At 33.2% G+C, this 26,226-nt stretch overlaps 1 protein-coding gene across 6 annotated transcripts; it reads right to left on the reverse strand.

Moving 5' to 3' along the window:
* On the reverse strand, nt 1–24,697 carry LOC128205712 (uncharacterized). 6 transcript variants are annotated; one of them, XM_052907616.1, is made up of 12 exons: nt 24,531–24,697; nt 19,695–19,837; nt 18,955–19,012; nt 15,784–15,893; nt 14,565–15,040; nt 13,901–14,080; nt 12,574–12,696; nt 7,919–8,133; nt 7,319–7,429; nt 6,724–6,936; nt 5,981–6,049; nt 1–5,422 (listed from the first exon to the last, which is right to left on the reverse strand). In XM_052907616.1, the coding sequence occupies exons 1-12, from the start codon at nt 24,585–24,587 to the stop codon at nt 5,318–5,320; spliced, it is 1,860 nt and encodes a 619-aa protein (XP_052763576.1). In that variant the 5' UTR covers nt 24,588–24,697; the 3' UTR covers nt 1–5,317. The 6 variants fall into 6 exon arrangements, with proteins under 6 accessions (XP_052763576.1, XP_052763579.1, XP_052763578.1 ...); XM_052907619.1 differs by having other exon boundaries at nt 19,695–19,827; nt 24,531–24,609; XM_052907618.1 differs by having other exon boundaries at nt 19,695–19,853; nt 24,531–24,550.
* Between the last annotated feature and the right edge of the window lie 1,529 nt (nt 24,698–26,226).

Here is a 26,226-nt window from a genome sequence, read left to right on the forward strand (position 1 = left end):
TTAAATTTATTTTTTTCTTGGTAGCATAATATACATGTGCATGACATGAATGTATACTTAAATATAGGCGGGAATGGGAAATCTTAAAAAAGGCATCTTTCTTACTCACATTGGGGATGCTATATTGTAATACCAAGCTCACTTATTTTGTTAACAACAGAAATTAATAAAGGGAATTTGTATAAAACAGGACTTTACAAAAATAAGATAAATACAAGTATTAACAATACAGTACATAACAGTGAACACAGTGAGTATTAACACAACAATAATATACAGGGGTTCTAACAGCTGATAACTGTCAATCCTATAAAACAGTTTGGGACTGTTTTGAGTTTAAGGGAGTCATGCCCAACTGAGGGTAAAGGGGCTTTGTTTCCAAAGTCATCTATATTCTTTTCAAGGTACTTCCTTTACTGTTCTTGATGCAAATGTTTGAGCAAAAAAACAATCGTTACAACTGTACAATAGTCTGAAGTTAAAACTTCTCAATCCTGATTTTAGGATAAATCATGTACCGTAGAACCTCTGACTATAATACGGAATGCACATTTTGTGAAATTTAATTAATGACTAGAAGAGATATGTTAATAAATTAACTCTTATTTACCGAATTCATATGACAGTATTCATATGACACCTCACCTTAAAAACAGCCAAAATCAAATGCTTTTATGAATCTAGTTAAATACCAATTAGTCATACACTGATGATCTTCTTCACAGTTGATTAAATAAATAATCAGTGCTAAATTTAAACAAAATTGAAAACTAAAGCAAATTAAAACAATTTTGAAAATATTTTTAAAAGTTTAAAGTTTAATGGCTGTTTTTACATGTTAATTTTTCATTTTTAAATAAAAAATGAATTTATAAATATAACAAGGCAAACTGGACAAACAGAAATGCATTATACAAATATTGAGTACAAATATTTCCCACCAGTTGTATGTGTAGATTGCAGTTGATATATTGTTATTTATACAAAATAATGAAATGTTAGAAAAAACCTTAGACATAACATTGCTAAACAAAAGTCAAATATAATACAAAAAACAATCTCCAGGTGTTACACACTGCGACAGTCGGACTTGCTATTCTACAAGGACATGAACTTTAAATACAAGGATATTTTTGCGAAATAAATTAAAAACAACCGAAACAGAAAATATGTAAATTGTGCTTCAGTTTTCGTTTTTCAAAGTAATATTTTGGGTAAGGCGTAATGAAAAATGTTTGTTTCTGGTTTCCTAACCTAACCTACTTTTTTGCCCTGATCCGTAACTTTTTTATTGCCATAAAAAAATATGTTTTATCATTTGTTTAATTTTTTTTCTTGTAAAAGTTAAAAAGAAACTCTTCAAAATCAATACACAAACATATATAACAAACATACATTTTGAGTGATAAACCTTTAACTACATGCTCATCTCATAAGGTAGAAATACCAAGTTTTCTGCAACTTTCTTTCAAATTAAACATGGTACATAATGTATCCTTTTTAAGAACCATTGTTTTTGACATTTATTCATCCTTTTTGGTATATTTTAACAATTGTATTAATTGTTGTAAATCTTATTTGGGAGTAGGAGTGCATCTTTTAAAAATAATATAATTTTGGCTTTTAACAATACCATTAATACTTATACCGGTTATATAGATGTTCTTAAGCATATAATTAATAATTTCTTGTAACAGAGAATTCTGAAGAAACAATTTTCCAAACAAAAATAAAAAAAAGATTTTCAGACCTACCTACCCTTTTTTTTTGGTGGCATGAAGCCGGAAACAAACATATTGTTTGTGCATGCCTTATGAATACACAAGGTTATAAAGCATGAAATTAAAAGTGAATTTAGTATTGGATTCAGATTTCATGAGTCACAACTACTTTCAATGAGTTTTGGATTAAAGCTGCACTGTCATAGATTTGCCATTTTGATAAAAAAAATAAAAATTGTCTTGGAATGAGTCGATTCTTTGCAAAAATGTCTGGAAACAGGTGATTTAAGACTGCTGATAAGCTCAGAATGCAGTTTTTAATATTTAACGTTAATTAAAAGAGATAAATCATGGCTAAAAGCGGAACTAATGCGCTAAAAAAAATGAGTTTTTCGTCAATTTCCCAAATAATTGAGATCCGTTGTGAGTTGTCTTAATTGACCAAGTTGAAGACATTGAAACCCAAGTCAGCTGATCCTCAGACATAAACTAAAACACTCACAAAACTTTCTATCAGTGAGAGTGCAGCTTTAAGGAAACTAGAGACAAGCAACAATAAACTCAAACTGGCCTAGTTTTCTGGTACCAAGTCCTCCAATAACATACACAGTGATCTCCCTTGACGAGAAGAGTTAGCTGGATTTCAACTATCCACTTTACAAGATATAAGAATCTTTATTTAAAGTCAGGTATATGATAACAAGAAACATTACTTTTTAACCAATTTTGTTTTATTTTATCTCATTCCAGCAATGTTTTCCTTAGATATTTAAAATATTAATCATGGACGTTATCGTTGCGTGCAATATTAGGAGACATTGTCATTTTCAAAGAGAAAGCAAAAAAGCATGAAAAAATTTACAAAATAATAATGAGTTACATTCAACTGACACTAAGATGCTAATTTAAGCTACAGTAAAGATTAATAGAGACAAAACAGCAATACACAAAGAACAATTGTATTTTGAGTATTATTTTGTCATAAGATAACAAAAAAACAAATAACAATCATAATAAAAAAATAAATATCTATAATTATCTTTAGCAATAACAGGAATCACATACTGGCAAGTCAAATGTGTAATTGTAGTCATCATCATCATCATCATCATCATCATCATCATCATCAGCATCATCATCATCATCATCATCATCATCATCATCATCATCATCATCATCATCATCATCATTTAAATAATAGCAGCTGATCAACTTTAAGACATACTTGTAGTTACACAAGTCTCTCATCCTTGTACAAAATAGCATATCTCATGAATTATGACCGAGGCTAAAGGTTTTGAACATTTACAATGCCAAGATCTAGGTTATCACAACACCATAACCTTTTCTTAATAAAAAAGTTGAGCCTATAATAAATATTTAACATAAGTTGTCTTAACTACCACTTAATAAAATTAATGCTACTGATTACATGGAGAATCTTACGGTAATGCTAGATTAAGCATCTTTATTTTTAACCATTGTGAATGGACATCCACAGTTGAAATCATCATGCACTTCATAAACAGCTGATATTTTAAACACTTATTCGTGTTACATTGTAACAATATTTTGCATTTTGAAACACTTAGTTTAAATCTTTAAATTCCTTCTCCAACATTCATGAGAAAAACTGATATTGAATTGTCATGACTCAAAAAGCCATGTGACATCATTAATGAATTATAATGGCATTAGAACAAAAGAAGTGATAGATAAGACAAAAAGGCATGATCTTTCATGAGAACATAATATAGATCTGTGGGTAAATAAATCTTGCAAATAAGCATAATATAATTTAGCACTTTCAGCTGTCTTTGAACCAATGCATCTTTTTAAGATTCCTTAAGCCTTTTGCAATCACACCAATTTCATGGCACTTCCAACTCGTTTTGATTCAAACCTCCCAGCAATTTTTACAAACTGTACAATAATCTTAGGCCACACCAAATTAATGTTTAGTTCCTCAGATTTTTGCCAAAAAAAAATTGGAGCGAGCGAGCGAAAAAAAATAAAAATAAAAGTTTTTTCAGTTTTCATAAAAACCGAAGCGAGCGAAGAGCGAAAAATATATTTTTCCTTATACCGGGTATTCAATATAAATAAGAAAGATTGTTCAAAATAATTGCCCTAAAACCCATTTTAATGCCATCTTGAACTGAACCTCTAATGGACATTGGGAAAATGTCAGAAAACATGCTATTTATTCATCGTATTTAGTACAAACATTATATTGATTTTGGATTTGTAAAAAATGATCACTTAACAGGCATCATCAAACATCAGACTCCATATAACATAGACTAAATTTTGTTTTTATTGTCACAGGAAATGCAATGACATGTGCTTATTAAAACAAAAAGAACAAGGGTATTTTTCAGAGTTCTTTTTTTTTTATTATTTAGATGTTTTTATGCACCAGCCAATTGTATATGCCCCCCCCCCCTTAAGTCCGGAATAGCGGGGACTTTGACTTCCGGTCTCTCAAAACCCGGGTAAAATACCCTACCTGCAGGGACACACTGCTGGTAAAATCCCTGCCAAATGGCCCCGCAACCCCGAATACCTATGTGAGACCCATTCCCGACTATTTTCAATATTAAGACAAAATCACATTCACTAGACACTGCAGGGCCACCTGAAAGGTCAAAACACAGCCCATTGCCTCTGTTGTCCCCGGTATACTCCTGGAACAAGGGCAAGGGGTGGGCGGGGCAGTGGTTACAATTGACAAGTGCATTACAATCCCAGATTATGCTGCAAATAAAAACAAAATACAAGGTGATAAATTTAGGCTTACTTATGTTGAGGTATATCCAGACCAGTGTTTATATCGCTATTTGTGAAAAGATATTTGTTCAAAACTGTTGTTTTGTCAGAATTTGATCAAAAATGAGCTTGATACATCAATTTGGACCAAACAATGACTGTATACAGTATAAAAACACTACGCATCGCTAACTTCCCTTTACAAAAACACGAAAACTAGCGTAGAAAAATTATACTTGATTATTTTTAGCCTTTTAATAAATTATTACCTGAAAAAAATCTGCTTGGCGATCAAAATGAAGGTGCGGGCGCACAAAAAAAATAAAAATATTTTTTTTTACATTTTCAAAAAAATAGGAGCGGTAAATCCGCGGAACGAAATATCAATTTGGTGTGGCCTTAGTTAAAAACGCTCATTTCAGATTTCAAGATTAATCCTAAAGTTGGGAAACACTGATCCTAGAAGTTGTTGAATATGCTGAACAACAATAGGTATATATTAAATGTATTTCATATAGGTGGAGTACTCCTGTGGTGTTTAAACTGTGGACATCAAGCAAGGGTAACTTCATCAAAGAAGGGTTGGTAAGAGAACGCAACATCAAAGGCAAGAAGGCATCTTTTAAGATGAACATGTCAATCAGCTATGGGAATGTTTAGTGATGTATCATATACACCTGATGCCTATTAATTTTGGGTGTCAAGTCTTGGTGACTTTTTCAAGAGTGAGTCATTAAAAGCACAAAACAGCACAGGCAAGAATGAGTAGTATTTTGTTGAACAAAAATAAATAGTGATGTATGCCTGTGGCCATCAAACCATGGACATCAAGCCTTGGAAACCTCATCCAGGATGAGCCGGGAAGAGAAGGCTACAGCAAAGGCAAGGATCACGGTCAGAATAGCGCTGTACGAAATGGACATATTGAACACCTGTAAAAGTGAGAATGATTTTGTACACCTTTGGTCATAAGACAGTGGACATTAATGATATTATTTATTGCATATGATTACGTAATACATCAGGGCTATTCCAGTAAAACATATAACCCACAGGAAAGGCAATTATTTTCATAGTATGGCAATTATTTTCATAGTATATGTATACTTTTTTCGCTAATTTGGACCCCAAAAGGGTAAATTTGCTTCTTTAGGGGGATGGTATAATTTAAAAGTGCCTTCCCCCAGGGGTTTATATGTTTAAATGGAATAGCCCTCATTTAGATCACATGAATGTATAAAATCTTGAAAACAATTGATCATACCCTGAACGACATCAGATGATGAACAAGTTGATATGAAAGTATTATATAAATTCAGATAAAAATGAGGTTAATTCAGAAAAGCAAGACCTAATTTGAATCTCCAGCAGAAGCTTAACAGAAAACAACAGACCTGAATGTCAAACATGTTTTCTTACAGATTGGAAATTATATGTATGCAAGAAAGTAAAATACATGTGAAATTCAATACATCTCCACTTCATTGTACCTGCATCTGTAGAGGCTGTCTGTGGAGAAATTGCAGCAGTTTGTATCTCTCCTTTGTGGGACAAATACACTGAAATATAGAATGATAGTATTTATTATATGCATAATAAATCTGCAAGCATTACATACAGCAAACTATGTTTGTCTGCATTAAACCTGCTGCAATTATATCCCTGTATATCCATCTACTGTCAAGTTTGTTTATTTATTTGAGTTGATCAAGCCCGAGACTTCATATCGTTCGATTGTTCATATATTCAATATTCCTATAATTTAGTTCTCACTAACAACTGTAACTGTCTTAATTGTTCTGATTTATGAAATACTTTGGAATGACAGCAGTTTTTTACTGCTAAGAAACCAGACAAACTTCAGTAACATTATTAATGAACACTTTAAAAATTCCTTTTATAAAGACACTAGCCAAATTTTTAACATTATAAATGAACATTTAACAGATTTTGGACAATAAACTTTAACTTCAAGTGAAAACTACTTCTCATTACTACACATGATACTTACATACATAGTAATCTGCAGCTAATTGTAAATGGTTAACTCTTTGATTTTGTCAAAGTAAGCCAAAACAATTATTAATTGGTCAATATTTATCCTATAATTACTGTTGACCAATCAAATTGTTTTAATGCAAACAAGCCAATAAATAACCTGAGGATAACTCCGGTTTAATACAATTGGCTCCTGGAATATTCTTAAACTTAAATGATATGGAAGGTCACTTACCCTTATCATGGACTGGCCATCCCCGTTAGCCTCAGCGTACGCAGAACACAGGACGAGCAGCAGTAACATTGGGGCGATAAACTCCATAATGCCCAAAATATTGGGAGAATGACTGAGCCAGAAAATCACGTAGTCTGCACACCATATCACCACGAACGCCATCCAACTGGCCAGCCAACGCTGCATGCACTGTGATACATACCGCATACGACTCTGGAAAATACAATGTTAAACACATATATTTCTCTGATGGTTTACAAAAGAATTTGGCAAACATACTGCATGCCATTCTAAAGATATAATACAAGGTAAAAATCATAAGCCTTGCTGAACAAGAATTTTTACATGGTCAATAATATATAATATAAGACGCCATGGAGGGTAATAGCATATGATGTTAACCCAAGAACATTAACCGAGACAATCACTGAGGTTAAAATGAGATGTTATAATTTTTTCGGGGTCTCTATTACGGTACTCACTAATTTCTGACTCCCCATGTGACCCTTCCCAACCAATCAAAATTGCATTCACATGAGTATAATGTACATGTAAGAGTAAAAGGTATTTGTAACACAGTGGTCTTCGAACTTACCGATATTTTCCAGTAGCAGAGGAGTAGTTCATCCTCACACATGACCGGGGGCTGATCATCCAGGAGGTCGGATGTTGAACCGGTTGTCTCAACACTTGACTGGGCTTGTACCTTCAATTATATTTAAGTAGGGTTAAGCTGAAGTTGATGCTCGCAATGTTCATATACATGAAAGTGCTTTCATAGAAATGGAATTATGGCTGCCAGAATGGCAAAACTTGCCTTATAAAATCAAAAGAATCTTGTTTGGAAAAATTGCTATATGAACGATTCAAATTAAGATATTTTTCTAGTTGGTACAATCTTTAAACATTGGTTCTACAGTTCTGTAACATGTAATGGTGACCTTTGTGGATTTAGTTTAAATGTTATTAATTTGACAAATAGCATACAAACATACATATGTTATATGTGTAGAGATGAAATACATCACAATGTGTTCGAGGATTAGAAAACAAGATATAACTTATATTAATTCTGCTCCTCTTCTTAGAGAAAGTTCATAAGAAAAAACAGATGAGACATGACATATATATGCTACGTTGACAATTAGTATAATTTATAGATTTTTTCTTTTTAATATTATCTAACAAACATTACCATTAACTTCTTTTTTGGATAAGTTGGTCTATCATCCAAATCTTCAGGGTCCCTCATAAGAACAACATCATCAGCTGGCTGTTCTATTCCCCTCCCTTGTATACTAGTCTGTCCGTTGCCAAGGGAAACAGGTGCATCATCATCTCGGTTGCCACTGGCAACAAGCTGTTCCTGTGAACTCCCATCCTGTTCTTCCATTAGAAACCAATCATGGTCTGAAATGTCATACACAAAATATATGTGAATTGAATACTATTTAGATACCATATTCATGTATACATACATGCCATATTTTCTGGAGACCATTCAAGGGGATTTGTTCAAAAGGCTGAAAATTCAGGGGGATTTTGGTTGTATTCAGGGGGATTTTTTTAGCAGGTCTAATTTGGCGAAATTTTAAAGTATTTTTAGACGCAAGTACGAAAAAATGTATTCTCATAAGGTTTGCTTTGAAAACCTCTGAACTTTTTCATTATACAGAATTATTTTATGTCATCATGATTTTATCATATTCTTATGATACACTGTCATGTCATACTGTAATGCACTTGCAAAACAAAATATGTCATTGGAAAAATATGTTTTCAAGACAATTAAATTAAATTTACCTTTCTCCAAAGTCTTTTAAAAAAATGTGCTTAATTCTATCAGCTTTGATGACTTTCAGATAAAAAGAGAATAGAATAAATATTATTAATTTCTTCCTTCCAAAATAGCAATATTTCTTTGCCTTTGATAATTACTACAAATTAATTGATCACTTGTTGTAAAAGTTTCCTTTTGGCATTGTCAAGTTGTTTCTTTACATTCAGTTTCACTCACATACTGTGGTTTCACTTTGTCATTATTGCCTGATGTAAAATTTCCGGGGGTTGGATTGAAATTCCGGGGGATTTTTCCCCCCGCCGGGGGATATGGCATGTATGTGTATATGATGTATTATCAGTTAACAGGGTGAAAATACTTCTTCAATTCAACAGATACATTTTAAAATAATTTCTGGAGTCAATATTACTCTACAACTGAAAACAGGACAAAAATCAATATGCAAAAGATAAAAATGTCTTAAAATGAGAAAAGGATTGTTTAAACAATTTGCATTAAGTTTAAATTAAGTTTAAATATTATGGCTACACCAATAAACTGGTATACAGTATACTGATATATACCAGCTGAAGTTATTAAACTGCAGTATGTTGTTCTTCATTATAACCAATACATTGTCAAAATGCATTTTTGAACAAACATTTCCTGTCAGTGCAAAAATTCTCATAACAAAATCATCTCATTACTAGTTATTTACCATATGTTAATTCACTTGTAAAGCTAGAACCTTTCAATTATACATCGATCATGTTTTTAAAGTTTGATGCAAAAGTCAAACTGCTTATTCTGTATCAATTGAATGATTCATGTTTTATTTTGACCACAAAATATTTTGCTTTAATACTATTTAGTTGTTGGCATATCATTCCAGCATGAATAAATACATGGGTGTGTTCCAACCGGGGCGCAGGGTGACTCTACATATAGAATAGTTACTAGATGTTCATACATGCCATATTTCTGAGAGGCTTCCAAGGGGGTTTTGGCCTGAATAATAAAGAGCAATATAGACATTTAAAATATAAGAGTTATTGAAAAAAACTGAATGCTCTACATGCTATTTTTAACTAGGTCAAAGGCCATAACTATGCATAATCTTGGTGCAGCCACGAAGAAAAAAACATGTTGCATAGCTTGACACATGCTGCTTGAAAATTCCTCACACTGGCGTATATATACATATGTAAACACATATGATGCAGACTGGGGGGCAGACAGACAGACAGACAACCATGTCAAGAACTATATGTCTTCTTTCGGTCAAAGTGGAGACATGATTAAAAGTACCGTAATTATTCTATTAATTGCCCATCCTCTAATAATTGCCCACCCCCCAGTTTTTGGATTGAAAATGACCTGTTTAAGGGAAAGATCAAGAAAAAACATTGCCTTCTTCAGAGGCCCAACCCCACTTTAAAAAAAAAAAAAAGCATTCCTTTCAAACCACGAGTTTCCAAACCTCTCTTTATTAAGATCTAATTTCACTTTTTTTGTCTTTATGTCCAAATATTATAATAATGACTGATTTATATCTCTGCTAAAAGCTGATATGTATTGACATGTCGACAAGCTTTTACAAAAGCTTTTATAATTTAGTGTAATGTAACCTAGATGGTGTTGAGGTAAATAAATTTGTTGTTTGACCACGCCGTGTTAAATAATGATTTCCTCCCTGTTATATGGGTACACAACAAAAGCAATAATGAATTGTCTCTAATTAATGCCCATCCCCTACTTTGAACTCCGGTACGATTCTTATTGACGCCCAGGTGATTAATATAATAATTATGGTACTTCACTAGTGTTCTTTTTTGTGTTGAATCCAATTATGAATATGAAAATTCTGAATTTCTTAATTACTATACATCATACATCAAATTTCATGAAACAATAGATATAGGCAAATGTTATTCTCTTAAATGGAAGACCTTGTCTGCACAAATCACATTGCTTTGCAAATTCAGATATAAAAGACATTTTCAATTCAAAATGGCTGCATTCCAATGGCGTTTAGACATTCCTGTAAAACATGCGTGAGTATGTGACCTGTATATCTGATAAACCATTGGGCTGATGTCATTCTTGACTTGTCATTCCTCGCATTTCCTGAACAAAGTTACATATATCAAGCAGTGTCTATTCTAGGACACACAATTGGGGATTCCTCATTTTTCAAGATCAATCACAGCTATTTTTGTTATATGTGTGAAAATCCAACACAATAGCGGATTAACTCAATAACTGTTCAATTTATCATCATCATATTTGTTTACATATAACAACAGATAATATTTTCTTTCAAAAGATTTAGGAGGCAAAAAATCCTATATATTAATATATATATATATATATTAAATATTTTTGTTTACAATTTTTTATCAGTTCAGCATGCATGTTAAGATTTCCAAAAAACAATTCTTTGTAATTGAAACAAAAATTCCAACCTGTTTTAAAGTGAGTGGGGAATCCCAACCTGTTTTTAAAGTGAGTGCGAAATTCCAACCAGTTTTTAAAGTGAGTGGGAAATTCCAACCTGTTTTTAAAGTGAGTGGGAAATTCCAACCTGTTTTCTTAAGTGAGTGGGGAAATTCCCAGCTGTATCGAGATTAATGTACGTTGAATAAAAAACAAATACATGCAACTATGCATGATTAATTACTAATTCATCTAAGAAATTTAAATACCCTATTATTTATCATAAATGCATACTGTGTTCACAACAAAATCAACAAGCAGTACATTTGCACTTATTAACTATGTGTTGAGCTTACAGAACGATATAAGAATATAAAGATCTTTCATGTGTTTCCAGTGTGGAGGCAAAAAATAAGACCTGATGGAATGTGTGAATGATGGTAACAAGGCTCGATTTTTAGAAATGCATTATTCTAAATAATTATAAAAATTAAACATCAAAATTTTTCAATTGGCATTGATCTGGCCTTGAATTAAGCTTATTTTGATACTTGCAAATTTTAGCAATGCTTAAATTTTCAACTTGCAAAACCAGACACTCACTCCCATTTTTTAAGGCAAATCTTTGTTTTTGCTAGGAAAAATATATTTTGTATAAAAAAACAATGATTTAAGGTATGGTTTAATTGTTTTAATGAATAATCTTGTAATTGTACATTAAACGATATCATCATATATGTAACACTGACACTACATACTGAGTAAGTCCGATCAGGCCAGTATTGGTCTGTGCAAAATATTTTGAAAATGTTCCTTTAGTCATCTGTGTTGATGGTCAATTTAATGTTCAACTCCCTCTTCCACTCGAAACAGTTTTAACGGACAGATTTTTTCATTTTGGCTTCTTTTTGGGAACTGATTGATCATCGTCATCAGCGATTTTAAATCAATAAGCGTAAAAAATCTTTTTGCTTGTCATCATTATACAGACTGTGTTTCGATACCATTATCGCTAAATACCGCGGGCAAAAATGGAAACGAATTCGAAAGACCAGTTAAAAAACTAAAGTAACAAGTACCTGCCTGTGGGCATACTGTTGATCTACATCATCAATTTCTGTGTGTTTATCGGAAAACGAAAGTAGGCATTTCTAAAATTAGTTTTATATCTAGTGTGCAGGAAATGATCACCGATTATGTTCATATCTATTTCAAGGATTGCATTTTTTCTGCAAATTTTGAACTCGCAAATTTTTGCGAGTGTCTTTAAATTGAACTCGCATTTTCCAATTTTGGCTCGCATTTTGCGAGTGTGCGAGTGCTAAATTCGAGCCCTGATTGATATGCATGACTAATCTTTTATGGCGGATGTTGATTTTTACAGCATCATTAAAATGACTGGAAACACTTCTATGCAAAAAACATAATTAAAGCAGGAAATATTCATAACTATGGACATACAAAGAAAATGACAATATGCAATGTCATGTAAATGCAGAAACTTATACACTTGAATAATGAACTCACATGGTTCCCAGTTACTGTTATAGAACTACTACCAAAACTTCACCCGAGAATGAGGTTAAATTTACCCTTAGTTTAAACTTAAAAGACAAATACCAAATCAAACTCACTGTTGAGTATTGAAACAGTGTCCTTGTTGAACTCCCCCACCTTAGAGTTTTCCAGCCTCTCTCTCCAGAACTGCTCGTACGTCTGTCCGTCCTGCTCAAGGTCCCGCATGAACCGGCGAATACCTGCAAGGAACGTTTGACACACATCACCGTGACAACACAAAACACGGGAAGTCCAACAGCTCATAAACTTGACTGTCAAGATCATTCATGTTTTTTTCTCAAGTGCTGCTAACCGTCTTTTAAGAGCTCAAGGTCACACATGAACTGGTGAATACCTGCAATGTATGTTTGACACACATCACCGTGACAACACAAAACAAGGAAAGTCTAACAGCTCATATACTTGACTGTCAAGGTCAATCATGCTCTTTTCTCCAGTACACCTAACCATCTTTTAATAACTCAAGGTCAAGAATGAATCGACAGATACCTTGAATGTAGGCCGTGCATATCAATTTACATCAATATCATGGCATTGGAAGCAGCTTTATGTACACAGGGTTCTGTGACCAACAAATAACTTAAACATTATAAGCTTATTATAAGCATGTCATGAAATTACAAAAACTCTGAATGAGAATCTATAGAACACATCCAAAATGTCTTTGAGCTAAAGAAAATAGGTGCCTTAATAATGATTACTTATGACATGTGTTCTAGTTAATGCTTCTTCTATTGAAGTTAATCAGTATAGCAGTGCATTTATTTCAAAGTTAACCATTTCCTTTTTGTATACACCTATTAAATACCAGTTTGATATTACCGATGAATTATTTTGAAGTTTAATTATTGTTGCTCAATTAAGGCTTGGAATTAAGAATACATAATATATCAACATTTGTTTTATTTCTGTTCCTTTGAACCAGAAATCTAGGATCCAGCCATGCCCAAAAACTGACAGAAATGTAGCACAAATTGCCCTACAAACAGATAGATATATATTCCACACTATTAAATGGAATGGTTTAAAATTATAACTTGAAATTCTACATTACAGTTATCTGACTTACTGCACACATCCATTATAAAATCAAGTATATTTATATTCAATAAGTAAATGCAACATCCTTTGCAGAAAATATATTAAAATCTCTAATGGGTAAGATTCTTTGTTTCTATATATGTAAGTTATGTGTCTGAGAATGTGTTTAAGTGTGTGTTTTGTACATTTTGTGTCACATTTGAGTGGGTGTGAATGTGTGCGCTAAACTTAACAACTACAAAAGCATACAACTGTTGTCATATCCTACTTAGAAATGACTATGTATGTTTTGATATGAACTCTTAATGAATCAATGCAAAAAAAATACTAATAGTTTCATACCGATCGTGTGGGTCCTGCAGACAGACATAAGCACGCACCCTACTATCAGGTTCCAGTTCATAGCAAAGACAGAAAACACTGCCCTACCGATGACCATGATGTGACACACGAGGTAGTGCAGCCCGATTGTATTGCAGCGATCTGTGTCGAACGTGATATACGCGTTGTAGAGATTCATACCTGGAAAAGGTTTTAAAAAGCAGCAATAGGTAATGTATACTTTTGTATTTTACAAATCGATCAAAAGTTTAGCCATTAATAAATGTGCATGAAATATCCAGAGTTAGCAATCTGCAGCAAATTGCATAAAACTGGTTAACTATTTGGCTAGGTCATAGCCCAAACAATTATTGATTGGTCAATATTTTGACAATAATTACTGTTGACCAATCAAATTGCTTTTAACTGCCAACAAACCAATAAATAACCTAAGGTATTAAACAATTTGCTGTTGCTTCCACATGTGAATCTAGATATCATTTAAAAAGAATGACTAACACTTCTTCAAATGGAAAGAATAAGCTTTGCTAAGTTACATGTATGTCATGGAACAGTAGTAGTACAAGCAATTATTTAAAAGACATGAAAGCAATGATGTTATTTTATATACCATTTAGCATGGGTTCTTCTTAAAAAAGAAAAGATTAATACATTTCATACACACCTGTAAATCCAAGCCCCAGAAATATGAGCAAGAAAGCTGTGTTGATCTTAAACAAGGTCCTGGAGTGTCTCCTAACACTGGCTGCAAAATCATCATCTCCAAGCAAGCGTCCAGCAAGTTTGAACGAGTATATTCCCAGACATAACCACGCGAAACCAATCAGCAGAGATATGAAACCAATGTGCGCTGTGGTCTTAGAATGCTTACTAGCTATATCATAAACTGTGAATAGGACACCAAGACCAGTAAACACCAGGGCAGAAAGCAATGTTATTCCATACAGTAGATAGGACACCCATCTTTTTGAACTGCCAACTCCCAGGACAATGGTGATAATAGTCCAGCACCAGTCGGGCAATTTCTTTGACTGCTTAATTTTGTGTCTCTGTGTTTTTCTGGGCTTTAATGCATCGGGCGTTGTTTCAATGGAGTCATAGAAGTGTGGCGTTGACAGCATGTTCGGATTCCGGAAGGACCTGCAACAGTGTGTAAAATGGTTGAAGTGACACTCTTTTTCAAAATCAATACAAACACATGTAAAACAAACTTAAATTTTGAGTTATACAACCTCAACTGCTTACTAAATAATACTCTTATGGAAAATATTGATTACTATTAACAATATTATAACCGTGTATTTAATAGCTGAAAACGCAAAAAATATGAAATGATTGGTGAATGCTAAAGTTTACTGCATCTACTATGTTTTTATAAGGTAGCAATACTGTGTCTTCTGCACCTTCTTTCAAATTAAACTTGTTATCCTCCATAAGATCTATTGTTTTCCACATTTGTTCATCCTTTTTGGTAAATTAAAACAATTGTACTAAATGTGTTAAATCTTCAATATTATTTTTTAATTATAGTACATCTTTAAGGCGCACATTAAAGGTCAACGTAAAAAGTTACTTATTTATATCTTTACCGTAATCATAATAACCTGGTATACTTATTTTGGTTTTAATCATTTAAAAATTAATTATACATAAGAATGCATTAAAATTAAAAAAAAAAATTGGAATCAACCTAAATTTTGCTCCTTAAAAACACCTGGCTTATCACAATGAAATGACTATTTTGATTTTTTCACCGATAGTTACTTGTTTTTGATTTGCTTTATTTGGAAAAAATGTTATCATAATTGACAAAATAAATTGCAATATTATGTATAACAATGTATAACTAAACAATTTATAGCTGATTCACTATAATTGCAAACCTGCTAGAGTCAGTTGTTGCTGACCTAACCCTGTTGACATGGCGCTGGTCACTTCCTAATCGCTCTGGCCTCGTCTCACCACTCATGATTCGCTGTAGCTCTCCTCCAGTCTGCTTAAACACAACAATTAAGTAAGAAATAGGCTATGGAATAATGAGCTGAAGATGTACTTACGGCCTAACCAATTTATGTTTTTGTTTTACAAATTTTGGTCAAAATCATTGAAGTGAGGGATGAAATTAAATTCCATTTAATTTCAAAAGAGGAGGGTACAGACAGACAGCCATACTTATTTCATATAACATAAATTTTCGAATGAAAATATTTTACAATCATCCCCTCTGACCTTGGACCATGTTGTTAAAACATGAAATTTCCAGTACTTTAACGAAGTACTTAAAAAATATCAAGAGCTTTTTTAGAACAGCGCTCTCAACTATATGCCTCTTTCTCTTAGAAATCAATGAATTAATGATGATTTCAGTGCCCTGACAATACCAATAAAGAAAAAAGTAAAGCAAGTTAATTAATGCATAAGCCATTATTTGTATTCAGATTTATATGGAGATATGTATCATTATGGTCACAGTAAACTTGGTGAGGTATTTTTGAAATCCAAGTTAAAACCCAAAGTTGCCTTAAAACGTAAACCAAACTTTCTTAGTCGATCAAGGGTCATAATATGTATTTAGGATAACATGGAGTTATGTAACCTAAGTGTATCATGGACGTCAACAATTGTGTCAAGTATGAAGTCCATTGATTCGGAGTTTTAAGTGAAAACCACGACTTGCTCTTAACCTTAAACTAAACTTTCTAAGTTGACCCAGGGCCATATTCAGAATAATATACGGAGTCATGTAACCTATTGTGTGATGACCTTGAACAACTGTGTGAAATATGAAGTCCATTGAATTTACAGTACTTGAGTCCTAAGAGAAAAGGCCATTTAGTTTCCCTAAAGTTTAAACCACAATTTTTCAAGTCATTCAAGACCAGGCCATAATTTGTATTTAGGATAACATGGAGTAATGTAACCTAATTGTATATGGCGTCTGTGTGTGAAGTATGAATTGAATTGAATGAAGCGAATAGGTGTTATTAGTGAAAATCCCAATTTGCCTTCAAACTTAAACCTGACACAATGTGCCCTAAAACTTTAACCTAAGTTTCCAAGTCAATCAGGGGCCGTAATTTGTATTTAGGATGAAATGGAGTTACCGGGTATGAAACTTAATTGTGTGATGGTCCTCAACAACTGTGTGAAGTACAAAGTGAATTAAATGAACATCCTTGGGAGTTTTAAGTGAAAATGCAAACTTGCCCTTAAACTTAACTTAAACTGGATGCCGACACTAACAAACGAGCGAGTAGTATAGCCCTCCTTATTCTTTGAATAGTCAACCTAAAAGTTGTGTGACTTCATGCCACAATGTAATGTAAGGTAAACTTCACTCCCCTCAACTAATAATCACCTGACCAGGTAACTTAGATGATCCAAGATGGAAGTCACACTTAATATTACAGATTTTCTGGATGGCCTTAGAGAATATTTCTTACCCTACAAGGCAAGTTCAAGGCAGTGTTAATTCAGGCCAGAAATTTGGTAGTAAATCTTTTAGATTTTGTTGAATTATAAAGAGGAGTGAATGATAAGATTGATAAAGTTGGTTATTTATCCAAGTCTAGAGAATAACTGCAAATCCAGTATGTACCATGGTCATTTCCAAGCCTGACAACACCAACAAATAAAAAAGAAACCTAACATGCGTGCAGTAAAATTTAATTCAGTCAGCAATCTGCATAAATGCATAAAACAACATAAAACACAGATAGATTTAAATTGACATGGTACATTTTAATTGTTGTACCGAAAATGAAATTATTCATGTAGATAGGTGTGAAACAGCAGTCAAATGTATCAAACTTGTTATTTCTTTGGTTTGGTCAAAGTTAGCCAAAATGTCTATTGATTGGTTAATATTTATTCAAATAATAACTGTTAACCAACTGACACCACGCCAATAGCGATAAGGCTACGCCTGCAGTGTCATGTGACTCCTTTAGTAAGAGCCCTACGACAAAAATGCAGAAGCAGACGATAATAATAAGAAAGTAATACTTGACAATGGTATAAAAAAAGCATGAAACTTGGTAAAACACAGCAATAAAAGCAAGTTCATGTAAAACATTAAAATAGTTCATCATTATTAATTGAATGCAATGTTTGATTTAGGTAGAAATGATTTAATGTCAAAACTTTCAAATAATTTATTTCTTAATAACATCTGAATTTTGTTACAGCAAAAGTCTCTTTTTAAAATTCAAATTTAGGTAAACAAAACATGTATTAATTTCCTTTACAAAAGTCAACTATAACATTGTATGTTTATATCAAATGTCAAACTCAAATGGATTTAGCTGTTTTTCTTCCTTTTTCCATTAAGAATGACCTGTTGTAAACACGTTATATAAATTATTAGTATTGATATAACTACCTTAATGTTTCTCTCAATGTTTCTCTCAATGTATTAATATCAGTTTCAATTTTAGTTTAATGGCCGATTCAGCAAATATATGTTTTTGGCAAAAATTAACATCAAATTTCACAAAATTTAATTAATATCCATATCAAATGAAATACAAAACTGTTTTAACAAGTAACAAAGAAGTCTGAAATGATCATTGTCATTATCACAAGTTTATGCTATGTTTTATCTATACCTATTTACTTTATGTGACCTTAAGTTGATGTCACTGACCTATAAACCATAAGTGATGATAGTAGATCTTTTATCTAGTAAATTAAAAACAAAAGTTGTAACTCAAATCAACTTGTCAAATCAAGATGCCTTTTCCCCAAAAAGTATGTCCAAACAAACTTAAAAACTTATTGTCGGAATATTTCTCAAGATATCTTGTTAATATCTTATTTATTTAATGATTTTAACAAATTCAAAAGACTTTTGAGAATTCAGACATTGTAAATGTATGAATTTGCAAGACATTGCCACCACCACTAAATTATATTATCAATAGAATATGAGTTCAAATGTATATTTCATGTGAAACACATAAAAAATTCCTGGGTGAAGCCCCCCTAAACCCATACATTAATAGGAGCAAGACAACCCCTCCCTAAAATTACAAAGCCACCCCATAATCTATCACCTTCCAGCGCCTCTGCTCTGCAGACATCATTGATTGTTCTTGTAGATTTTTTTCTTCCCTGAAATAAACATCACTGTAATAAAATATTCCGTGTGAGTGCCTGCATGCGTGTGTGTGTACATGTGTTTGTGCGTGCGTTGATGTGTTTGTGTGTGTATTAAGTGGATCAATGGTCTAGCAGTAACACACTTGCCTGTCAATCCATGGGGTGGCAGGTTCGATTCCCCGGCACACCACAAAAAAATACTAATCGTCTTCTGTGACAGACGTTAACTCGGGGTCCAGTAAGACAGTGCTATACACTGGTGCTTGTTTAAGAACCAGGGTAGCTCTTACCAGGGTTACATTCTGTCTGCGCACTATGCTCAAAAAACCTTAATTTAAATTAATAATCTTATCCGGGCACTTGCCAAATGGGCTTTGCCAGAGTGCAAGTATTAATCAAAAGAAAAAAAGTTTGTTTTTTTATTTATAATAAAAATATGAATAAAAATCAATTGAAAGCAAAATGACATTGAACGATATATAGGGTCCGTTATGAAACATCATATAATAACAATTCAATCTGATGATTTCACGAAATATATAAGTAAGCTGGCCACCTTTGGGATATTTCCTTGACTAGTTGAATGAATTACACATTTGTAACACCCTAAAATATAACAATAGTTATATAAAACTGGAAGCAAGATTTCAACATGTGATAAAAAGTCATTAGAATTTAAAGTTTATTAACTAACATTGTGGTGACCCGTCTTCTTTTCCTGGGAGGTTCGTCACGAGTTCTATGTAAACGGGGCGGCTTTCCTACTGGCATACAAAGACAGGCGCTAGCAGGGAAAGGCTCAGGATACAAATCTATTGGCCTGCCTTCTGGAAAGTGCTTAAATAAATTGATACTTCTCATCTGAAGACAACTACAGGTATAAGCCAAAAATAAAACCAAAGTTGTAAAAATGTTGTGTAAAGCAAGTTATCCGGCAAGTATACATAAATACATGGTTGGTGCTGCGATAATCCTGCAAGCAGGAAAGTTTATCTTGGCAAGTCTCAGCAGCATCAACTATGCTTTTGATTTATTTTGTTTATGTTTATTATTCTGTATAATTCCTAAAAAAGTCTTATAATAGAAATGATGGAATCATTGACAGATAAAGTCATTTTTTTTACATTTATGTAAACAAGTTTTAAAGTAAGCACCTTAATAAGATTACTATATAATTATAACATACCTCTGGTTTTTCAAATTTTCCACAAGTTGTCCTCAACCGCACCATGACAGTTAAAAATATCTTCAAACAATTAATATTTCTCCACCCAGTTTCATTTAAAGCAGGTCATATTCTTTCTAGAGTAGCATCTTAGTTTTCTTTAATTTTAGGTGGTTTACAGGTACAACAACAGCAACAAGTACATTACAAAAAAAAAAGTAACAAGAGTGTACAAGTACATAGAATAAAGCACAAAGATGATATCGGCAAAAATATTCGATATAGTACATCGAGACCATAGGCGACGACGACGCCATAATTCGACAAACAACAACAAGTACATTACATAAAATAATTAATATTTATTCTTAAATTTATCTGCCATCAATAACATCAAAATCATAACAAAAATAACAGTTATCATAAATCAAATAAATTGTACCAGAACAGGTGGACTTGTGGCAGCCAAATGGAAATTTGACCTATGTGGTGGAGTATTCGGACAGAATGATTTCGGACGGAAAATTGACAAACTGCAAAATGACCTTACAGATTTGGATAATTTTTCTTGATCACTTCATCTGAGCGGAGATGTTTTGCTTAATCCTTGACCTTATGGTAATGATTTGATAAATACTTGCAGTGTTTGCTTAAAAAATAACGCAAAGGTGATCAAATCTTATTTTGCTCTACCTGCCATCACTGGATTCATCAAAAATGGTCTCAACTCAAGGAAAGAAACTATCAAGTTCTTAAATCAGTATTAAAGATTAATCCATCTGATACTTCATTTACATGACCCCCATGTACCATATGCCCGGAATATATAATAATCATTGCTTTCTTGGACTCAATTTTCAACCCCACCACTGAGAATATTTTTGTGCAAGTTATCATGAGTTATCATAAGTAACAGTTCGCCCATCATCATTATTGATAAGCTTGGGAAAAAAATGGTGGGGTGGGGGGCGTGGTTTAAGGGTTGTGTCAAAACAATGCACACTGCCCCTTAGTCATTCTAAAATGCCGTCCAGGCTTTTTTTAATGATGGTTAGCCTGGACGTCATTCATAATAAAATTCGTAAACATGTTCAAAATGCCGATCAGAATTTGGTCGCAAATTTATTGAAATTATTCCAATTTAGTCTATTAAAACAAAAAAAGAACACTTTACCTGTTAAAACTAATCCTTTTTACATCAATTGCACTATATATTATAAAATAATCACGTTCAGAATTGTTAAAACAACATACATTTTCAAACACCATCAAAATTCACCAAACACCATTGTTTTTGTTAACGAATGTAGCCGAGAATATCCAAATGCATTTTCTTTTCTCTGCTTAAGGTTACACATGACTATTAGTTACTTTAGTACAGCTTAGTACGAGCTGTAGTGTCATTGGCAGTAGTTTTGTTAAGGCAACATATTGTAAACCTGTAAATTATTCAAAACAAATTAAGAATGAAGTGTTTACAAACATTTATTACTTTTGTTAGCATATTGGAACAAGGACATTTAGTTTTTGCAAAATGAATCAAATAGCAATATCATTAAGTTTGTGGAATGTTATCATGCAAAGTATGGGAAGAATTTTCATTTGCATGCATGGCATTTTTTTCAGTTCGTATCATTATTTTCTATTCTTGTAATTTACCCCTCATTTGCGCTCACTTGGATGTCTTTGAACTTTTGTATGCTTAATATTCCTTTGTTTGGTTTCTTTAAAGCATCCAGATTCTGACACACAACAAAAAAACTTTTTTAAGTACTACTTGTCACAAACTTGTGGTAAGAGCAACCTCAGGTACCAACTGGTGATTGTACGAGCTCTCTCCTCCCTACCTTTTTCCTACCAGTAGGCGAGTAAGTTTTCTGGTGTTCCCCAGTGAACGACCATTTGTATGAATGTTGACAAAAACCTGCCATGACGGTTTGAAATTCTGCAATTATTTGGAGGTTTTTGATTGCCATCTTTTGACATAAAAACATTTCTACATTTCTTTCCCCTTTCCCACACGCACCCAGCCTCCCGTCTAAAAACGACCATACATTATAAATAAAATATGTGTGCTTTTACTTTGTATGACAGAAATTAGAATACTGGGTAAAATTACCGGTTTGCCTTTATAAGCTTTGTTAAATTTTATAGCGTCTCTTTGAACCGCTGGCGCGTTCATGTCACAAACTGGGCATATGACCTTCTATAAGATGACATTTTAAATGTAAAGTCAGCGAAGATTGCACAAGTGTCCCATAACAACCCAAGGCATATTCTATAAGAGCATGAAGGCCAATTATCATGCAGAGTCCTGGCTTTGTCATATTTTAACCCCTTGAACACATAAGTGTTACTTCTGTTTACCAATATAGTTCTTTAAAAAAACACACAACAATTCTAAATCTAGTTGTTTTCCTATAAGCTTTAAGCTTGACTATAAAACGCACTCTAGTCGGAAAAAAAGCAAACAACAATGTTCTGTAATTATGTTTTTCTATCAATTTCTTTAAAAATGGTAATTTCCTGAAGATTCCCTTTAGTTGAGTTTTGTATAGGTTTTCTGATGTGAGGAATAAGGTATTTGTTAATATAAATATCATCATGAAACATCTGTTCTAGCGAAACTATATATATACATAATAAATTGATAAGTCAGCAAAATCTCTGATTATTGTAAACTTGGATTGTCGTGTTGAAGTCAAATTTTGATTAATATGTTACACAATAAAACATTTTAATTCACTTAGTGTAACAATGCCGTTGATATATTATGTTAATATTGTATTTAGTCTTATTTTAAATACATGTGTATAATAGTATGCATTGTCCACATTGCCCATAGAATAGTTTGTAAATACATCTTGAATCCTGTATGTGACGATAAATGTTTTTTCAAATTCATTAAGTACAAAAGTGTGGTAACTGATAATGATAGTGTTAGGGGAAGATAATCCATACTAAAAATACTACTTCAGATTGAAACCTTAAAGTATAGTTGTGTGTAACCTTTTTTCTTTTTGGCAGTAAGAAAGCTCCTGTCAACTGAAATCAGGTATTTAAATTACTTTTTTGAAGAAATAGCTTGTGAATTTGCAAAATGGATATGGTTATTGATAAGAATTAATGTATTTATTGGTAGTCTTAAGCAACAGAATACAAATGAAGACCATTTCATTTCATAGACAGTTTTTACATGTTTATGAATGACGTTCCAGGCTAACCATCATTAAAAAAAAAGCCTGGACGGCATTTTAGAATGACTAACTGCCCCTATGATCAGAGTGGCTGCCCCTATGATCAGAGTGGTAGTCCACCTAAATGGCCGTCAACCAGTCTTTTGACAATTTTTAGACTATGGCAGACTGGTGACGTCCACCATCCCAGCAAAAAGTAGCAAACGGGCCTTGCGCAGAGGATCCTCGCGGCCACAATTTTTAAATTATCTTTGTTATAAATTCAAATTTCTACGAAAATATCATTGCCTACTATCAAACACACATTTATTTATGTCATTATGTCAAAAAAACATGTTCAGATACCATAATGCACTTACATGCATCGATTGTATCCATTAATCTGTAAATCTAGGACAAATCTGACAGGTTGTGTACATGTATGAAACGGGGTAGAGGATTTCTAATATTTTCGTCGTTAATAGGCTCGGTTAAATAACACTATTAAAATGCAACCATTTCAATGCGCTGAACGCTAACGTGTTTGATGGGTCAAGTTGGGAGAAGTTGATGATGATGATGTTCGTGATGATGATGATGATGATGATGATGATGATGATTAGGTATCACCATTTTTGAACACTGTTGCGTTGCTCTGCACAATACATAGAAAAGGGAGGATAACTGTGACTGCGCACAGGGTTAACCATCATTGACGGATGGGTACAAATTTATTCGATAAAAATCAACATGTATAAAAAATGGTGGACTGCTACGCTCATTTCATGACCCAGAGTATATTAATGTGAAAATAACGACTCTAACGACAAATCCAACCCAGTTAAGATCACTGTTAGGTACATTTGTAACAATTATATCATTATTAATCAACATCGATGCATAATATTACTATATATTCTTTCGCCCAGTGTTAAATGGTAGAGAGTTGTAGCGTTACAGGGATACACATGAAATGTCAAAATAATAAAAAAGTATCCCTGATCGCTCATTATTGTAGCTAATCAGAGTGGCTGTTACTTCAAGTTTTACTTCTAAATACATATACATTCAATTTAAATTTCGGTACGTAATTTTAAAGATATTAATTGCACAATTATAATATTCAATCAAATGATATTATTTCAATTGTAATCCGAAACCGTACTTATCCGAAATTTACTCTGCTTACTTCATGTCGGATGTTTAATTCGTCTGCATTGACTATGGCAGTCGAGTCACGATCCATTATGTAGCATATCTCATCCGTTTTAACCCAGATAAATGTTTTATAATGACAGTACGGATTGTCTTCAAATTTATTATTTTTCTGTCTGAAAAACAAAACAAACACCCACAATGCAGCAGGCAACAGTTTTCCGGTTTGTGTAATCGATTACAAATGCGCGGTTGCGAACGCTCATGACTGACATAGTCTGGAGTTCCTTCCCCTGACACCATCGTACTGTCTGAAATATCAGTACGCAGGAAACCAAGGATGGCAGGAAACCGGACAAATGACAGACAAGACAGGAAAATTACATGTTACCTGTAGAGTGCCAACTTAATATTGTTGTTTTTTTCAAATCATTGTGTATGAAACTAAACCTGGCCAATAGGTTTCTTTTTTTACATGGTTAACAGACTCGACACGCACTCTAACGTACCCCGAGACCTGTCGAAGCTCCCCTTTTCAACTTGTCACTCGCTTTCATCAGGCGATTAAAACGTTCTATGGTCACAACGGCCCATAGTTTGGTCAAAACGTTCCCATTTAAATTCAAAACGTCCCCAAACAAAAGTCAAAACTCACCAATTAATTAATGACGGATGCGTACAGCAAACTATGAAGTTTAACAAACATGGAATAAATACTGCATCGAGAACATATGAGAACTGTTGTATCCACTTGGCTTACTATATGGACATATTGATACTTATACACGACTGCGAAACATATTTATATGGCGCTGCATTCCCCGATTTCTCAAATAAACCCTCATAATTGTGATATTAGATAAAATAATGAGTCATTCTTACGTTTTATGATGATGTCCGTTCTTTTGCTCTTGCTCGGAAGTGTCATTGGCTCTTTTTTATATACAGCTCCTAAAAGAGCTGGAGCCACTGTTTCGCACCCGTGTTATAAAGTAACACAGTTTTGCGCCTGTATCATTTAATTCCGGTAGTTCTAATACAGTATATACTTATATTCATGCTATAGAAAAGTGGTTCGCTTGTTTGTGTGTGAATCTAAATAAATAACAAGATCCGACACAGGTAAATATAAACCACAATGGATTGTTCTTATTCAAAATGTATCTATCATATTTAAACTGGTTTGTCTTTGATGATCATTTCACATACGTCGTCAATGACTTTCATTTGTATTCGAGTGTATTTGTGTGGGCCTGTAGCATTGCCGTGGGGAGCAAGACCTTGATATAAACCCACATACTCCATAATAACGTATGGGCTAATCCATTGTCGTTTGGACCATTGACGTGTGCCCCTCATTGTATTATTAAAATGCCGCCGTCACATAACCATGTCGCCCGTTTTTGTATGGTTTGTACTGTTTTAAGGTCGGGTATGAATCTGAATAACTAGAGTGTTTCTTTAATCTGGCCGAGGGTTTAAAACACAGTACATGTATGAACCTTTCCCTTTTCTAGAACACAACTCGTCCTCTCTTGTAAAGCATTGACAAAACATTATTACTTTCCTTGACGTAGTATGATTTTGGTCTTTTTACCTTGCCGCTATCCTAACATCCACGATCGTCTGCAAAGAAACTTCTTTTATTTTAAGTTCTTTAATCCTTGTTTTTTTCACTTTTTCATACATAATATACATTCTCTTTTCTGCAGGGGGATCTTGCCTAAACC

The sequence above is a fragment of the Mya arenaria genome, chromosome 10 (assembly GCF_026914265.1).
Source record: "Mya arenaria isolate MELC-2E11 chromosome 10, ASM2691426v1".
Lineage (NCBI taxonomy): Eukaryota > Metazoa > Mollusca > Bivalvia > Myida > Myidae > Mya > Mya arenaria.